The sequence below is a fragment of the Orcinus orca genome, chromosome 7, assembly GCF_937001465.1.
Source record: "Orcinus orca chromosome 7, mOrcOrc1.1, whole genome shotgun sequence".
Lineage (NCBI taxonomy): Eukaryota > Metazoa > Chordata > Mammalia > Artiodactyla > Delphinidae > Orcinus > Orcinus orca.
In genome coordinates this window covers 102,161,075-102,178,369 of record NC_064565.1, presented here as the reverse complement: position 1 = coordinate 102,178,369, position 17,295 = coordinate 102,161,075, and the positions used below count along the sequence as shown (strand labels likewise).

General features: G+C 51.2%; 2 protein-coding genes and 1 non-coding gene across 8 annotated transcripts; 1 reads left to right on the top strand and 2 right to left on the bottom strand.

Moving 5' to 3' along the window:
* Nucleotides 1-56: 56 nt before the first annotated feature.
* Nucleotides 57-7,082, top strand: ABCB6 (ATP binding cassette subfamily B member 6 (Langereis blood group)). Of its 2 annotated transcripts, XM_012533115.3 has the most exons (19): nucleotides 57-662; nucleotides 986-1,123; nucleotides 1,379-1,565; nucleotides 1,761-1,862; nucleotides 2,030-2,213; nucleotides 2,822-2,943; nucleotides 3,467-3,576; nucleotides 3,759-3,824; nucleotides 3,997-4,122; nucleotides 4,275-4,351; nucleotides 4,440-4,503; nucleotides 4,615-4,700; nucleotides 4,913-4,970; nucleotides 5,185-5,289; nucleotides 5,719-5,893; nucleotides 6,037-6,149; nucleotides 6,390-6,484; nucleotides 6,556-6,624; nucleotides 6,814-7,082. In XM_012533115.3, exons 1-19 carry the CDS (start codon nucleotides 114-116, stop codon nucleotides 6,920-6,922), a joined length of 2,535 nt encoding a protein of 844 aa, XP_012388569.1. In that variant the 5' UTR covers nucleotides 57-113; the 3' UTR covers nucleotides 6,923-7,082. The 2 variants fall into 2 exon arrangements, 1 of the variants encoding a protein (XP_012388569.1); XR_004483006.2 differs by lacking the exons at nucleotides 6,037-6,149; nucleotides 6,814-7,082 and having other exon boundaries at nucleotides 6,556-6,630.
* A 114-nt stretch (nucleotides 7,083-7,196) lies between these two features.
* ZFAND2B (zinc finger AN1-type containing 2B) lies at nucleotides 7,197-10,171 on the bottom strand. 5 transcript variants are annotated; one of them, XM_033427418.2, is made up of 10 exons: nucleotides 10,044-10,171; nucleotides 9,847-9,922; nucleotides 9,479-9,573; nucleotides 9,119-9,250; nucleotides 8,839-8,990; nucleotides 8,521-8,616; nucleotides 8,385-8,445; nucleotides 8,231-8,298; nucleotides 7,827-7,899; nucleotides 7,197-7,502 (listed from the first exon to the last, which is right to left on the bottom strand). In XM_033427418.2, the coding sequence occupies exons 2-10, from the start codon at nucleotides 9,899-9,901 to the stop codon at nucleotides 7,464-7,466; spliced, it is 771 nt and encodes a 256-aa protein (XP_033283309.1). In that variant the 5' UTR covers nucleotides 9,902-9,922; nucleotides 10,044-10,171; the 3' UTR covers nucleotides 7,197-7,463. The 5 variants fall into 5 exon arrangements, with proteins under 5 accessions (XP_033283309.1, XP_012388008.1, XP_012388009.1 ...); XM_012532554.3 differs by having other exon boundaries at nucleotides 7,197-7,606; nucleotides 10,044-10,167; XM_012532555.3 differs by having other exon boundaries at nucleotides 7,197-7,606; nucleotides 9,847-9,919; nucleotides 10,044-10,154.
* A 2,064-nt stretch (nucleotides 10,172-12,235) lies between these two features.
* On the bottom strand, nucleotides 12,236-12,308 carry TRNAE-CUC (transfer RNA glutamic acid (anticodon CUC)). Its single transcript has one exon. It is a non-coding gene; the product is annotated as a tRNA-Glu (tRNA).
* Between the last annotated feature and the right edge of the window lie 4,987 nt (nucleotides 12,309-17,295).

Below are 17,295 nucleotides of genomic sequence, written 5' to 3'. Positions count from 1 at the left end.
CCCCGAGGCTCCATGACCCGAGATACCCGGGATTCCGCGCCCCGCCCCGAGCGGTCGGTCCAGTTCTCCTGTCCCTCAGTCCCCTCAGCCTCGGCCGGCGGCCACGCATTGCCATGGTGACTGTGGGCAACTACTGTGAGGCCGAAGGACCCGCGGGTCCGGTCTGGGCGAAGGGTGGCCTCAGCCCCTGCTTCTTCTTCACGCTTGTACCCTCGACGCTGATGGGCCTGGGGGCTCTGGCCTTGGTGCCGGTTCTTCCCTGCAAACGTCCGGAGCGGCCAGGTGGCGCTGACGCGGTGTCTTGGGCGGCCGGCCCTCGCGTAGCTCCTTACGTGCTGCAGCTGCTTCTGGCCACACTTCAGGTGGCGCTGCCCCTAGCCGGTCTGGTTGGCCGGGTGGGCGCTGCCCAGGGTGCCCCACTGCCAGGCTACCTATTGCTGGCGTCTTTATTGGGGACTGTGGCCAGCGCCTGTGGCCTGGGGCTGCTCGTGGTGGAACGGAGCCAGGCACGGCAGAAGCTAGCAATGGGCGTCTGGATCAAGTTCACGCACAGCCCGGGTCTCCTGCTCCTCTGGACTGTGGCTTTTGCAGCCGAGAACTTGGCCCTAGTGTCTTGGAACAGCCCACAATGGTGGTGGGCAAGGGCGAACTTGAGCCAGCAGGTGAGTGACCTCGTGGGGGGAGGGGAAGCATGGGTAGCGGGTGCTGGGAAGAAAGATGGCATGTCTGGTCACACTGGCTCCATGCTTTCGAATGCTTCTAAAAAAGGGCAGAAAGGAGGGGCCAGCGCTGCTGGGAGCTGATAGCCAGCTGGTGGGGAGTGGCTGTGCTGAGTCACTGTGGATTTTTTTAAAAGCCTATTAGATGCTGGGCCCCTGAGGAGGACCTGGGTGTGTGCCCTACCCCAGTCCCCAGATGTGTTATAAGTAGTAACAATGGGATTCTGGCCCTCGTTGATAGTCTCCCCACATATGTTTAATTCTAGGTTCAGTTTAGCCTGTGGGTGCTGCGGTATGTGGTCTCTGGAGGGCTTTTTGTCCTGGGGCTCTGGGCCCCTGGACTTCGTCCCCAGTCATACACCTTGCTGGTCAATGAAGAGGATCAAGATGTAGACAGGAGCCAGGTACACCTCAGTTTCTGAAACTTCGGATCTATCTTAATTCCATTCTCTGTCATCATTTCTTCCCACCATAAAAACCCATTTCTTTCCTAAATCTCAGTTTGTGCCCTGTTAGCTTTACCCCATCAGGGATTGCTTGTTGGTCTGTTACCGTTACCTGGGAGCTGTAATCCCATACATTTTCCCTAGAGGCTTTCTGGCTAGTGCGCTTCATTTTGATTTCTGAGCTTCCCTCCCTTATGCGTTTCACCATCCTAGGTTCAGTCAACAGAGGGGCCACCACGGTCTACCTGGCAAGACCTTGGCAGGAAACTCCGCCTACTGAGTGGCTACCTGTGGCCTCGAGGGAGTCCAGCTCTGCAGTTTGTTGTGCTCATCTGCCTGGGGCTCATGGGGCTGGACCGGGGACTGAACGTGTTGGTCCCCATCTTCTACAGGGACATAGGTGAGGGGGAGAAGGGTTGTCAGCTCAGCACTCTGGTCTTTCATTGGCCTGGTTGGTGCAGGGGACTAGCCTAGGGAAGTGGGACAGAGTTGGGAGCTGGGTGGTCAGAAAGAGGCTGTGGCTGATTCCTGGGGCGGTTTCTCCTGAAGAGGGTTCTAGGGTCCATAAGTGGGCTTGGACTCGTTTTCTCCATAGTGAACTTGCTGACCCAGAAGACACCTTGGAACTCCTTGGTCTGGACTGTCATCACCTATGTCTTCCTCAAGTTCCTCCAGGGGGGTGGCACCGGCAGTACAGGTATGAGGGACTCCGCTCTCACCTCGGTTGGTATTGGCCCCTCTCCCTTCTCCCACAGGCGTCCTTCCCCCAGGCCCCTTGGTGCTCTCAGACCTTTCACATGTTGCTGCTGGGATGATGTCCTTAGGCTTCTCAGCCCTACCAAGGCCTCCCCTGGCTTCCCCCAGGCTTCGTGAGCAACCTGCGCACGTTCCTATGGATCCGGGTGCAGCAGTTCACCTCGCGGCAGGTGGAGCTGCGCCTCTTCTCCCACCTGCACGAGCTCTCGCTGCGCTGGCACCTGGGGCGCCGCACAGGGGAGGTGCTGCGGATCGTGGACCGGGGCACATCCAGTGTCACGGGGCTGCTCAGGTGCCAAGCCAATGGAAAGGAAGTGTGGGAGGGCGGGTCTGGAGACGCAGGGGTGGAGGGGCTGTCAGGAGAACAGACCCAGCTTGAGGAGCTGCTCCTCTGTCCTCTTTTTTTTTTTAATTGTAAAATTAATGTACACGTGCTCTCGTAATAATTCAAATAAAGAAGACAGAACAAATCTCTTTTGAATTCCGCTCACTTCTCCAGAGGTTCTCACTCCATTCAGTATGTTGAGTTCTGCTTTTTTTTGCATTTTTTTACATATATACATGCAGACTCACAGAACTAATGTGGTATCGTGGAGGTTTTTCCTAAAATGAATGGTGTCATGACGTAGATGTCATTCTCAGAATGGCCTTATTATCAAAATGTTAGGGAGATGTATTCTAACTCACACATGAAGATCTTCCTCATTCATTATAATTGATCCAGAGCATTCTATAATTTGGGCATCCTATGGTTTATTTCGCCATCTACCTCTTAAGGGGCATTTAGCTTGATTCCAGTCTGTTGCTGTTAAAAACAAAACACTACGCTGAAACCCCCTAGGGAGAGTTGCTGGCTCCGAGCCCTTAAACCTTTCTTCGTTGCTTGACTTTACCTCCTAGCTACCTGGTGTTCAACATCATCCCCACGCTGGCCGACATCATCATTGGCATCATCTACTTCAGCATGTTCTTCAATGCCTGGTTTGGCCTCATTGTGTTCCTGTGCATGAGTCTTTACCTCGGTGAGTGCTGTTTGGTGAAACCACCTCCCTGAACTATCCGCGGACTCCCTTGGGCATGAGCCCTGCCCCCACTCAGGTGACCCAGCTTTGGGAGACTGTAGATCAGTGGACCCGCATAGCCTCCTGCTGCTCTCCAATATGACGGGTGAGCCTCCTCTGCTGAGGGAAGCTCAGCTCACCCTGGGTGGAGGGAGGGCTGGGGAAGGGCATCCTGGTCACATTAGGTGCCCGCTGTGGATGCGAGTCAAGGACGAACCTCATCTTTGTAACAGCATGCAGCTTGCGTTCATTTGTTCACCACAACCGTTTTCACACAGGCTTTATGCAGCCTGCAGTGAGGTCTTGGACACAGCCCCTTCCCTCAGGGAGCTTAAGACTCCCTCCCCTTTGGAATCTGGATCCCTGGGCTGTAGCACAGGGATAGCGCGCATGTGACCAGCAGCAGGCATGCACGTGGTCTCCGCTGCTGGGAGTGATGTCTTGCTCTCTTCTTCTCCCTCTCCCTCCTCCTGTCACTCTCTAGCCCTGACCATTGTGGTCACTGAGTGGAGAACGAAGTTTCGACGTGCTATGAACACACAGGAGAATGCTACCCGGGCACGGGCTGTGGACTCTTTGCTAAACTTTGAGACGGTAACAGAGGCCTTGGTGGCAGTGTTGTGAGGCTCGGAGATGTGGAAGAGTGTGCCTGGGACCATTGGGGCTGATAAGCAGCTGGGGGGTGCGAGGTGTGCTGTTTACAATTAGGGAGGAGGGATGGGGAGTTGAGCTGAAAGCTGTGGCCGTGTGGAACAGCGGTGGTTTGAATTCATCAGGTGAAGTATTACAATGCGGAGAGTTATGAAGTGGAACGCTATCGCGAGGCCATCATCAAATATCAGGTGAGGATGGTAGTTTGAGGCCTACTGAGAGCAACAGCCTGGCCTTGTGGAATTGCCAGGACAGAGAGGAGTAAAATTTGGGCTGTGAGGTTGAAGGTGCCCAGGGCCAGGTTGGGATTTGGTGACTGTCAGCATGTATGTGATATTCCTTCCTCTCATGTCATGGCCCCAGGGTTTGGAGTGGAAGTCAAGTGCTTCACTGGTTTTGCTAAATCAGACCCAGAACCTGGTGATTGGACTTGGGCTCCTCTCTGGCTCCCTGCTTTGTGCATATTTTGTCAGTGAGCAGAAGCTACAGGTGAGGGAATTGTGCTGGGCCTGGGGATGAGGGGACCGGGGTCTTTGTTTAGGCCACCAGCTTCCTGGGTGGGAAGCAGGGAGGGTGATAGCCACTGGGCAGGGTGAGAGCCCGCAGGCCTCCTGTGACTCCTCTTCCCTTGATGTCCACAGGTTGGGGACTTTGTGCTGTTTGGCACTTATATCATCCAGCTGTACATGCCCCTCAACTGGTTTGGCACCTACTACAGGTAACCTGACCCTGGCCCTCACCTGTTCAGGGTGCACTGTTATTTCTCCAGCTCTTCAGAGGAGCTCCAGCCAGCATTCTTCTTGCAGGATGATCCAGACCAACTTCATTGACATGGAGAACATGTTTGACCTGCTAAAAGAGGAGACAGAAGTGAGTGAGGAGACAGGAGCCGGGTTTGTGGGGAGCGGGAGCCTGCGTGGCGTTCTTTGTGTCTGGAGAATACCAGGCCTGTAATGGCACACATTGGTGGCACTCTCCCAGGTGAAGGACCTTCCTGGAGCAGGGCCCCTTCACTTTCAGAGGGGCCAGATTGAGTTTGAGAATGTGCACTTCAGCTACACCGATGGGTGAGCCCCTCCCCTTTCACTGTCCCCCAGCCCCCTTTTCCGGTGTCCATTTACACACTGCCTTCCTGCCCCTCCTCCCTGCTTCTCAGCCCACCACTACCTGGAAAGAGAGCCTGAACAAGAGAGGGGCAGGGCCCAGTAGTGGCTCTAGTGTCAGAGGGGGCCCCTGGCAGTGCAGCAGGCCTGCTGAGCATGCCCATCCTTCTTTGCAGGCGGGAGACCCTGCAGGATGTGTCCTTCACCGTGATGCCTGGACAGACACTGGCCCTGGTAAGAGGAGACCCAGCCAGTTGGCCCAGACTCCTTGAGCTTCCCTTATTCTAGTGCCCGTGGTAGCTTGGGACCAAGGCTGTGGAGTTAGCCCTGTCATGCCAGGTTACTGGAGTGACTGTAGCAGCCTCCATGGACATTGTGGCCTCTTGGAGAGAAAGATTTAAAAGCCAATGGGCCTTAGAATGTTTTCCCTTTGTTTCTTATGCAACAGGTGGGCCCATCAGGAGCAGGGAAGAGCACAATTTTGCGCCTGCTGTTTCGCTTCTATGACATCAGCTCTGGCTGCATCCGAATAGATGGGCAGAACATTTCACAGGTAAGGATGCTTGGGAGAAGCCTGTAATTTAGAGGCCTGTGTGTGAAAGAATGGCAGGTGCTGGGCATCCAGGGAGTGGTGGAGGAGCTGTCACCCCTGCAGAAAGTTGGGCCAGGAGACCTCAGCCTTTCTAGCAGTAGACGACCTACATAAGAAAAGTAGTCATGAGAATGAGTGGTATGGTGCTGTATGAGGCACAAAGATCTGCAGCAACCCAGGGAAGCAGGGAGAGAAAGTGTATTTTCTCTTTATCGATGGGGAAACAGACTCAGAGAGGTTAAGTGATTTGCCTGCACAGCTAGGGTTTAGGAAGGTGGAGGCAGGATTCTCACGCAGGGCCTCTCATCCCATATGCTTCCCACCATCCCATCCTACCTTCCAGGCCTGGGTGGGTCTCAGAGGCCAGAGCATATGGTCTTTTGGCCCCAGGTGACCCAGGTCTCTCTCCGGTCTCACATTGGAGTCGTGCCCCAGGACACTGTCCTCTTCAATGACACCATTGCCAACAATATCCGCTACGGCCGCATCACGGCTGGGAACGATGAGGTGAAGGCTGCGGCTCAGGCTGCAGGCATCCATGACACCATTGTGGCTTTCCCTGAAGGTGAGCCTCCCCTGCAGAGTCCCCCTCCTGCCCAGTTCAGTCCCGTTACTCCCTCTGACCTCGGTTCCACCTCTTCCTTGCCCATCTGGTCACAGAAAACAAGTTTATTACTGTGACTTGAGGGAAGTGGGCAATTTCCACAGGGTACGATACGCAGGTGGGTGAGCGGGGACTGAAGCTAAGCGGTGGGGAGAAGCAGCGTGTCGCCATCGCTCGCACCATTCTCAAGGCTCCAGACATCATTCTGCTGGACGAGGTGAGGGCCCTGAGTGCCTTCTCCCCTCCTTCCTCCCCGACCTGTGCCCCAGCCATTCTTGCTGGGCACCGTCTCCATCTAGGAGAGCTAGCACAAATCCATGTTTCACAGAAACAGCTTGCAGTTTTCAAGCGCAAAACAGGTTCTTTTTGATTCCTGAGGCTTTGGCCAGCAGCTCGCATCCTCCTCCCACTGGGGACTTGGGTGGCCGGGGCAGTTTTACCCAGTCCCTCTCTGTAGGCAACATCTGCGCTGGATACATCCAATGAGAGGGCCATCCAGGCTTCTCTGGCCAAAGTCTGCACCAACCGCACCACCATCGTGGTGGCACACAGGTACGGGACGGGCAGCGGGCAGCGGGGCCCACACTGGTGGTGTGGTAGGTGACTGATCTCTGACCTCTCAGGCTCTCCACTGTGGTTAGTGCTGACCAGATCCTCGTCGTCAAGGATGGCTGCATTGTGGAGAGAGGACGGTAAGGGACACAGTAGGATGAATAGGGAAGGGCCTCTGAATTGAGGGCCCCAGGAAAAGGTTGTGGAATCCCAGGGCTTTCTGGAAGGATCTCCCTCGCCAGTTCCCTGTCATCTCATAGACTAGTGGCGAGGACTCTTGGGGTAAAACTGATAGTTGGTTGGGACTTATGTTTTTCTCCTTGGCCCAGGCACGAGGCTCTGTTGTCCCGAGGCGGGGTGTATGCTGACATGTGGCAGCTGCAGCAGCAGGGACAGGAAGTCTCCGAAGACACCAAGCCCCAGACTAAGGCCTGGTGACAAAAGTATGCTTCCCTCCCAAAGCATAGCCGAAGGAAATAACACTGTACCCCTCTTCCCTGCCATATTTCATCCTGGTCTTGGTGCTAGCTATAGTGAAGGAAAGGGGCCTTTCAAAAAAGCACTTTTGGGGGAAATAAAAGTGTGGACTGAGCTGGGATCACTGTGACTTTCTGGTGTGGGGGATTGCAATGGGCCTCCACCCTTAGATCAGCTGAGCATTCTTGACAGGACTCTTCTGTTTTTGGTTGGAGAGGAGAAAGAAACACACCACTTTGGTGTCTTACTGACTGCCAAGATTCTTTATTCTTTCTAGCTCCCCCTCCCAGCCCCCTACACGTGGGGGGAGCCCCAGTATACGGGGGATGTCAAGATGCAGGGGGCCATGTGGGGTCTGGCCAGGGCCCAGCCAGGGAACAGTTCAGAGCTGTTCTCTCCCATGCAGCTGGAGAGGCCAGCAGAGCCATCTGTAGGCTCAGCTCCACAAGCTGTTTCTCCTGATGCTCCCTGCAGGTGGCCTCCACGTCACTCCTCCTCATCTTCACTCTAGGCTGCTCCGGGCCTCCTCTCCCTGTGGACCCTAGAGATGCGAGGGCCACAGTCCTCCTCAGCTGAGCCTCCCTCCCCAAGCCCAAGGCCCTAGCACAGGTTGCAGTTGGACGGCTTCAAGCTGCGGCTCTGAGCCTGGAGCAAGGGGAGGGGAAGGAGAGGAAGACAGGGTTCGACGTCAAGGAAATGAGGGGGACAGTCCTCACTGCAGAGCTCAGCATGGGCTGGAGTCATATTGAAAACACAAGGATAACCACCATTCCCAAACTCTACTACTTGGAAGAGCACCCCCCAACCCCCCGTAAACTCCTTACTTCCTCCCAGCGCAGGGCCTGTCTCTACCCCGTCCTCATACCTGCCGCTGTCGGTATTCTGCCTCGCTGGCTGATAGTGCTTGTGCTAAAGCTAAGTCTTCTTCCTCCTGAGAACTGGGAGGGAGGAACAGCTTAAGCTGGATGACAGTATCTAAAATGTGAGCATCTCATCTGTTAGGCATCACTGTGCTGAGCACTTGTGAGTATTATCTCAATTTTCATAGGTAGGGTTCTATAAGGTATTAGTACTGTCCCCATTTTATAGAGTGCGTTAAGACTAATGGGTTAAAGAACTTGTCAAAGGTCACATACTGTAGTTCAAAAGCTTAATTGTGAGCCCAAGTTCCTAACAGTTATCCTGCATTGGATGAGAGTGGTCCCACCTACCTCCCTCCAAACTGAGCCCTTGCCCACGTCCCACCCTCTTTCACCAGAGAGAAGGTACCTTGGGACCTGGGGTTTGGTCTCTGCCAGGGACAGTTCCAGGGCTCGTTGCAGAGCCTCATCCTCACTCTGCAAAAGGAAAAATAAGACCAGCTGCCTTGGACTTTACTCTCTGTTGGGTTTGCTTCTGTCCATCTGACCCCTGCCCAACTCACCAAGCCATTTTGCAAAGCAATCACTGGAGAGGCTGTCCGGGATGGAGACTGAGCTGTGGCTCTATGGCAGACATTCAAGAGGCTGAGGTCAGAGATGTGAAGGGAAAAAAGGAAGAGGAGAAACAGGCAGGCCTACCTGCTGGCAGAGGTAGATGAAGGCAAGGTCTGGTTTGGGCTGGGGATGGTCTTTGTAGAAGAAGCTAGGCCTTGTGCTCTGGAGATGGCAGCCAGTCTGTAGGGAAGAGACACTCTTGGCATGCCTGCAGGCACGGTCAGCTTGCATGTTCCTCCCTGGCCTGACCAAGGAAGTCTGGAGGGGAACTCCTCCACAAGGTCTGGAAAACATGCACTTCAAAGGAAATAAAAAGACTCCCTAGCCAAAGGGGACAGGTTGAGTCAGTTTCAGAAGGATGGGATGGTCCCAAAGGCAAGTAGAGGACTTGGTTGCAATTACCCTGCCCTACTTGTGGGGTGCCCCTCCCCAGAGCAATCATGGTCCAGTGGGTGACGGTGCTTGATGCAGAAGTTTCGGCCACAGTGGTCGCAGGTCAGTTTCATCATTTCCCGCTGCCGGCAGCCAGAGCGTTCACACTTATTGGTGAAGATCTGAGGTGGAGTAGGGAGGATTGTCTCTGCTGAGACTCTGATCCCCCTTCAACCCCATCCTAACAGTTGTACAGACTTCCAGGCAACTGTAGTCCCAGGTGACCATGGTGAACCCCTCCAACGGTTACCTTACGCTTTTGCTGAGCTGGATCAGAGCGGCAGTCTCTGTCAATGTGTTCCCCAACAGCACGGTCAGGGGGCTCCCCTCTGGCCACAGGAACAGGCACATTACAGAGTGGGCATACAGGTACCTGGATATCCTACAGTCAGGGAGCAGGGGTCGGTCTGTGGCCTACTCCCAAACCAGCCAAATCTCTGGTCCTGAAAGAACCTGGACATGACCCCCCATAAACGCAAAAGGAAACAATGTTCCCAGCACTGAGCCTCAGAAAGACAGTAAAAGAGAGGAAATGGGAGGCAGAGGGGTTCCAGAGATTCTGCATGCCATCCTCCATCCGCCCCCTTTCACCCGCAGACCGCCCCCTCACCTTTTGGTAAGCAGATCCACAGTGATGCTGGGCGTAGGCCACGTGGTCTGCGCAAAAGATGCCCGAGCAGGCGTCGCACTTGAGCGGCAGAAAATCTGCAGGAAGTGGGTTGGACTGCAGGTCCAGGGGGACCTCGACCTCCTTCCCGCTCACTCAAGCCTTCCGCTCAGGGGAACGAAAACGCCGCAGTACTGGCAGTGAACTGCACCCCTGACCTAGTCCACTATCTCCTAAGCCACGCCCCAACCTCGAGCCCCGCCCCCCTCGGGCACTTCCAGCCCGGGAGCCCACCCTTCCCGCCACTTGCAGTTCCAAGCCCGTCTCCGCCCGGCCCCGCCTCCCGCCTGCTCCGCCCCTCACCCCCTCACCCAACCGCTGACAGCTCGGCTCCGAACAGTGAGCCCCAAGGTCCGGAAACTCCATCGCCGGGCCGGACGGGGCCTGCTGGTAGAGGAAGCGATGCTGAGCTCCTCTAGGGTTCCCGCTCCGGGTCCAAACCGCGACCCCCCACTGTGGGGGGACTCGCTGTCCCGCCCCTTCCTCCCCACTGCCCAGCCCGGGTTACCGGAGCGTCAGCGCCTCCAGGCCCGCAGCTCCCACTCCTCCCCTGGCGCGCGCGGGCGCGCTGACGTCGTCGCGCAGGGCGGGCACGTCCAGCGCAGTCCCCGGGGGGCGGGGGAGCGTCCCGGAAGAGCCGATCACACCCCCCCTCTTGTTGCGTTAGGCTGGAAGCTGGATGGTTTCTCTTGGGCGCGGGCCTACCTCCACGAAGGGCGAAACGGCAGGCGAAGGCAAGGACCGATGACATCTTGGAGGGCTGGGGTGGTTTGGGGTCTTTCACAATTGGGTCCTTCGTCCGCTTTTCACTCTACACTCTCCGACTAGCCGTTTCGTTCGCAGCCACTGCTGTACTTACTCTCCAGGAGCTGACAACTCCCTTGTTTCTGTGAAATACACATTTCTCTTCAGGGCTGTAGCTCCTCCAAGTTTAGCTTCGATGTTCTTTTGTAAGACTTCTCTGACCCTCCTCAGTTTGAGCTAAGCGCCTCTCTTGTGGTCTCCCTGGTTCTGTTTTAGCACTGTATCACCTTATTGTAATCAGCTGTTCCCTCACTCCCCTGCCTACCCCTGCCCCACATAAATATACTGGTAAGTCAGGGACCACATCTGCCTTGCTTTGTGTTAGGTAGGCCCCAGCACCCAGCTCAGTGCCTGTGGTTTTCAGACTTCAGTGTGAATCCAAATCACCTACAAGAGCTGCTGTAAAATGCAGATTCCTGAGCCCCCAGGGCTTCTGATTTAGTAGGAAGTGTAGGAGAGAATTCTGACAGATTATCCATGTACTACACTTTGAAAAACACATGCCTAGAATATGCTGAATGCTTATTAAATATTTCTTGAATGAAGCTAGAGTCACTGGATTGACGTCCTGCTTTACCTTAGGGAGCCCCAGGTTAAGACCTTCTGTTTCAGCACATTTTGTTTCTCACATGCCTCTCTGGCCCCTCATGCGTGGGCTTGGTTGCACTCTTATTTTCCCAAAAGTTTGGGCATGGGGACAAGTAAACAGGTGAAATAAACTTAGAGTTGAACAGTGTCCTCCAAAATGGAGACAGAACCAGGCTACAGCTGGAAATGAGGAGCCAGCCTTCTTCTCTTCTCCCTCTCCCTCTCCAACTTTTGGCTCTGTTTCCCTGTGTCTGCTTCTTACATTCTTACAGCTCTAAGGCTGGTGAAAATTAAAACCATTTTTTCCTGGTTCCTCAAGCAGAAGGCCTGATTTCATCTCTGACTGGGCCTGATTGCCTTGACTTGGATTATCTGCCAAGTCCTGACCTGTGGCCCAGGGCAGGGTATGTGTGGTTCTGATGGGCCAGGCCTGAGTCTCATGTTTGGGGGAAGTGAGTCAGTTTCACCTAGAGTGAAAATCACCAAGCTGGCTTGGACAGTCCTTCCAGAAAACCCAAGAGAGTCCATTCAATTCCTTCCTTCCTTCATTCAACATACTGAGTGTCCTCCCATGTGCCTATCACGGGATGATACATGCATAGACTAGGATCTACCAGGTAATACGGCAGTGCATTTCAGGTACACCCATTCTGGAGTTGACAAGTGTTATTCAAGCCAAAACCTGAAGGGTGAGTAGATGTTGGCTAGGTGAAGGCCAAGGGAGAAAGGAGTGGGATGGAAGGAGATGGTATTCCAGACAGAGGAAACAGCAAGGACAAAAACCTGGAGATAAGAGGGAACAAGATCCTTTAGATGAGCTTTTTAAAAGCTTATAGCATCGGGATCTTAGAGTGTAAGAGACAGCTTAGCAGAAGATAAAGCTGAAGAGTTAGCTGGGGTCAAATCTCAGGTCATGGAGGCCACGTTAGTGTTGAGAATTTTAACATGAACATAATAGGAAACTGTAGATAGCTTTAAGCAGAAGAGTAACATGATCCAATTTGTATTTTGGGAAAGTCACTCTGGCTTCAGAGTGGGGAACAGATTGGAAGAAGGGAGACTAGGTAGAAGGCTGTTGCTATAGTAGAGACGAGATGATGGCATGAACTAGGGATGATGCTTAGAATTAAAGCTCAGTATAGAGGTTAGATATGAGATAGAAATTTTAAAATAAGTAACTTTCCAATATATCACTGAAAGAATAAAATGGTAAAAAGAAAGAAAGAAATTCTGTTCCCAGAGCAACCATAAAGTACACAGAACAAATTTTTTTTTTTTGCACATGCCATGCGGCTTGTGGGATCTTAATTCCCCAACCAGGGATTGAACCTGGGCCCTCAGCAGTGAGAGCACTGAGTCCTAACCACTGGACCACCAGGAAATTCCCTCAGAGAAAAAATTATGACTTTGTCTGTGGGAAACACCTTGACCTCTATGCAGAAGTTCAGCCCAACATTCAGTGAGTGTATGGAACACCTTTGGCCAATCTTGCAGGGAAATTTTGTCAGCTCCTTCCTTCAACCCATCCTCACACCCTGGGGTAGGCCCTGGGCAGCCATGTTTCTGCCAAAGATGATTGGTCTGGGAGTGGTCATCTAACCCACATTGGGTAACTAAGTTTGTGTTTCCCAAAAGCATAACCTGAGACAAGGATTTCGGTGCAGATAATTCATGTAGGAGGTAGTCCTAGCCAGAGTAAGAGAGCAGGAAGGAGGGAGACACGGAAGGAAGGAAAACAAAGTGTATTATTGAACTGGTTACTACTATGGTTCCCAATTCCACTGGGAGCCCTAGAAGGAAGCATGTAAAATACACCTCAGAATCGTCCTTTTAAAGGACAGGAGGCTGGGCTGACTCGTCTTCTGTAAGTTGGGGGTTTCTCCTGGGAGTGATAAGTCCCCCATGTCCACCTTGCACAGCCAACCCGTACCTGTGTGCAAGCTGATTGAGCTACGCAGGGCTTTGGGAAAAGCCCTGAGGCAGAAATACTGAAGCTGGCTCAGCTTGGAGGTGGGAAGGCATCTGGGCTCATAGGAGCTGTCCACAGCGACAGCTGAAGTCCAAGGTGTGCCAAGCAGACGAGGCACAGGGCACCAGGAGCATCTGCTATATTTGGCCAATCAGATTCTTTCCTGGGAATTTGGAATCGAGGCCAAAAAAATCAGTGTTCATTGGATCTGTAACATACAAGCTATGGGCTTGCCATCTGCCATACTACCATGCTGTCATACTGACTGAGGGACAGGAAGAGATTGTTATCTGCAATACTATGACTGATGGGACACAGCCCCATAAAAAGAGATTGATTTTGTAGCTTACACACATGGGTTTAAATCATATCATTACCTCTTTTGCCTCCTCCCAAAGTCTACACCCCCCAACAAAACCGTGGCTAACTGCCTTCATTTCATTAGTTTCACTTTGTCCCTTTTAAGATAGTTATAAGTTATCCCATTAGATTCACTGTATTTCCCAAGGCTTTGTCAGACTCTCTTATCACACCCGAGGTCAGGCTATTGACATGCAGGAGACTCTTCATCCGGGTATGCACCTAAGCGTCCTCTGCCATAGGGATTCAGCTTTTGACCCAAGCCCTTCAGAAAGGAGAGCTGTTGAAGAGCTTGCTATTTGTCAATTCCAAGACTCCATATCTGTGGAATCCAGCATCAGTTCTGTTAGATTTAAACATATGAAATTGTTAATAGTTGACTTTTTTTTTTTAATTTACAAAAACAGCAATTTCATATGGTTTAATCTAAGCAGCACATGTCATAGGCAAGAACTGTTTTTCCTCTGACCTTCAATCTAATCCTCACCCTGCTGGGTTTTGGAGCCCAGATATGAAGACAAACAGGCACTGTCTGGGAGTATGGTTTAAAGTCCACACACCTTAAAATCAGATGTGTCAAATGTCTATGTACCTTAGCACTTCAACCTTGCACCATTTTCTACTAACAATGTATAAGGAGAGGGTATTGGGTAGGATATAGGTTAAACTGCCATAACAGTGACTCAGAAACAGTGGCATTAACAAGAAAGAAGTTTAATTTCTTGCTTATGTAATTATTCAGGGCTGGCTGGTATGATAGCACTTGTCGGGGACTTGGACACCTCCTATTTTGTTGCTTCACCATCATTCAGGTGTTGCCTTTGTCTACGTGGTACCAAATGAGTCCTTGTTCTAGGCAGCAGAATGAGGGAGCAGAAGGCATCCCCTCCACCCTCCACCCGCCCCACCCCCGCCATTCAATGACCTTGAATTTGCATACATCACTTCTGTGAACATTGTATAGACCAGCTATAATTGTATAAATCATTAAGTTAGTCACACGATCACACCCAACTCCAGGGAAGCTGGGAAATGTAGTCTTTAGCTGGGTGGCTATGTGTCCAGATAAAATTTCAATTATTATGTCAGTGAAGGAGAACAGATATTTGGGGGACAACTAGTGTCACAAAAGGAAATAAAGGATGACTTTTATGGTATTTGGGCTGTCCTGAGCTTGAAGTAATGAAGCAGGTGGTGGGTCACTTAAAGGCACACAGCAGCCAGAATGGTGTAAGGCATATCTCTTAGCTCGGGAGGTTGGAGGATGAGAAAAACAGGACCAAGCACCACCTGGTCAGTCTTCGATTGTAGCCCACTCTACCCAATAGCCATTCCCCAGCTCCCTCCTTGAGGACAAAACTCTGATTTTAATCATCTTTTTCCAAGTAGTTGTTTTTTGCATAGGTCCCTTTGCAGCTCCTAGGATGAGTCTTAAATGGTCTAAGTCAATGTTTTTCAAACTTTTTAACCATTACTCACAATAGGAAATACATTTTATAACCCAACACGAACACACACACACACATACACACGCAAACACACACATACATGCCTGACACTTGACTTTTTTTTTTTTCTTTTTTGCGGTACGCGAGCCTCTCACTGTTGTGGCCTCTCCCGTTGCGGAGCACAGGCTCCGGACGCGCAGGCTCAGCGACCATGGCTTACGGGCCCAGCCGCTCCGCGGCATGTGGGATCTTCCCGGACCGGGGCACGAACCCGTGTCCCCTGCATCGGCAGGCGGACTCTCAACCACTGCGCCACCAGGGAAGCCCTATTTTTTTTAAATTAATTTATCTATTATTTTTTTTTGGCTGTGTTGGGTCTTTGTTGCTGGGCTCAGGCTTTCTTTAGTTGTGGCAAGCGGGGCTACCCTTCCTTGCGGTGCATGGGCTTCTCATTGATGTGGCTTCTCTTGTTGCGGAGCACGGGCTCTAGGCGCAAGGGCTTCAGTAGTTGTGGCTCGTGGGCTCTAGAGCACAGGCTCAGTAGTTGTGGTGCACAGGCTTAGTTGCTCCGCAGCATGTGGGATCTTCATGGACCAGGGCTTGAACCTGTGTACCCTGCATTGGCAGGCGGATTCTTAACCTCTGCGCCACTAGGGAATTGACCTTATTATTTTTTTTAAATAAATTTATTGTTTATTTATTTATGGCTGCATTGGGTCTTCGTTGCTGCACGCAGGCTTTCTCTAGTTGCGGTGAGCAGGGGCTACTCTTTGTCGTGGTGCGCAGCTTCTCATTGTGGTGGCTTCTCTTGTTGCAGACCACGGGCTCTAGGCACACAGGCTTCAGTAGTTGTAGCACGCAGGCTCAGTAGTTGTGGCTCGTGTGCTCTAGAGCGCAGGCTCAGTAGTTGTGGCGCAAGGGCTTAGTTGCTCCGCGGCATGTGGGATCTTCCCGGACCAGGGCTTGAACCCGTGTCCCCTGCATTGGCAGGCGGGTTCTTAACCACTGCGCCACCAGGGAAGCCCAACCTTATTATTTTTGATACACTTTGATATTCTATTATATTTCATTTTTTTAAAATGCTGGTTGCCATACACTACATTGATTTCCATCCACCATCCCATTAAGGGGATACAACCTTCAGTTTGGGAAAAAACCCAAATTCTCTAAGCCAACAAAACTTCCCCTTTGTTGAGGCATGTAAAACAATTTGTATCTGAAAGAAAAATTTATCCCAAACTTTAAAGAAGACAAAAATGGGGAATTCTCTGGCGGTCCAGTGGTCAGGACTCTGGGCTTTCACTGCCGAGGGCCCAAACTAAGATCCCACAAGCCACGTGGCCAAATAAATAAGTTAGAACTAAAAAGATAAAGACTTTTAAAAAATAAAAAAGACAAAAAATGATGATCATTCTTTTTTTAATATAATACTAGAGTTTTCCTAAGAATCCAACTTGACCTTCATCTGATACTCCTGGGAATATAACTGTTGTCACAGGATATTTGATTAACAATCCACTACTGATAAAAGCACAGAGGTTACAGTTCTGTAACATTAACCTGTAGAAATTGATAAGGTGTTGTTCTTGTATACCCTTGAAGAAACATTAACCTAAAAGTTATTTTTAATTTATTTTTATTTATTTATTTTTGCGGTATGCGGGCCTCTCACTGTTGTGGCCTCTCCCGTTGCGGAGCACAGGCTCCAGACACGCAGGCTCAGCGGTCATGGCTCACGAGTCCAGCTGCTCCACGGCATGTGGGATCTTCCCGGACCGGGGCACGAACCCGTGTCCCCTGCATCGGCAGGCGAACTCTCAACCACTGTGCCACCAGGGAAGCCCTAAAAGTTGTTATTTTTTAGCCCTGTGGAATGTTAATCAGTTTAGTATCTAACCTAGTAATTATTTTCATTCTGATATGTATACATTTTTTTCCTGAAAACACTCAGAGAACCATTTTTTTGTATTCTTTATCAGTTCCCTCATGAATGATTTATATGTTCATATAGTCTATTTGGATGAGAATTTATAATATTTCTGCTCTGGACATTACCTATGACATCTAGCACTCAGGCAGCTATTTTGTGACCATGAGTGGAGCCAAGCAGAGCCAACATGCTGAAGATGGCAGAGAAGAAAGATGGAAAAGATCCAGGGTCACTGATAAATTAACCAACCCGGGGATACCACATCTGGCTTCTTGTTATGTAAGAGAGGAAATGTCCTTGTTAGCAATGTTTTCTACATTTTGCAACCCAAAGCTTCCTTTGTGATACACCTGTTGTGGCAGCTCACCTTAATAAAAGTGAACATTTGATTCACCCAGATGGAACTTTTTGCTGGTGTATCATCAACATATGATGGTGGCTCTGGTGGTAGCAGTGGAATGATCACTGAGTTTCCCAATCAACTTTAGAGGTCCTCCCCTCACAGCTCTGCAAAGACTCCTGATACAGTGATATTATATTCTGCACATTAATGTTCTGTAAACTTGTTTTATCTTTATTTTTGTTTACTTGCTTTTAATTTTAAATTACTTCCAGGGCTTTATAAATCCTTTTGTTTTAATATATAGCTGTCTGATTTTAA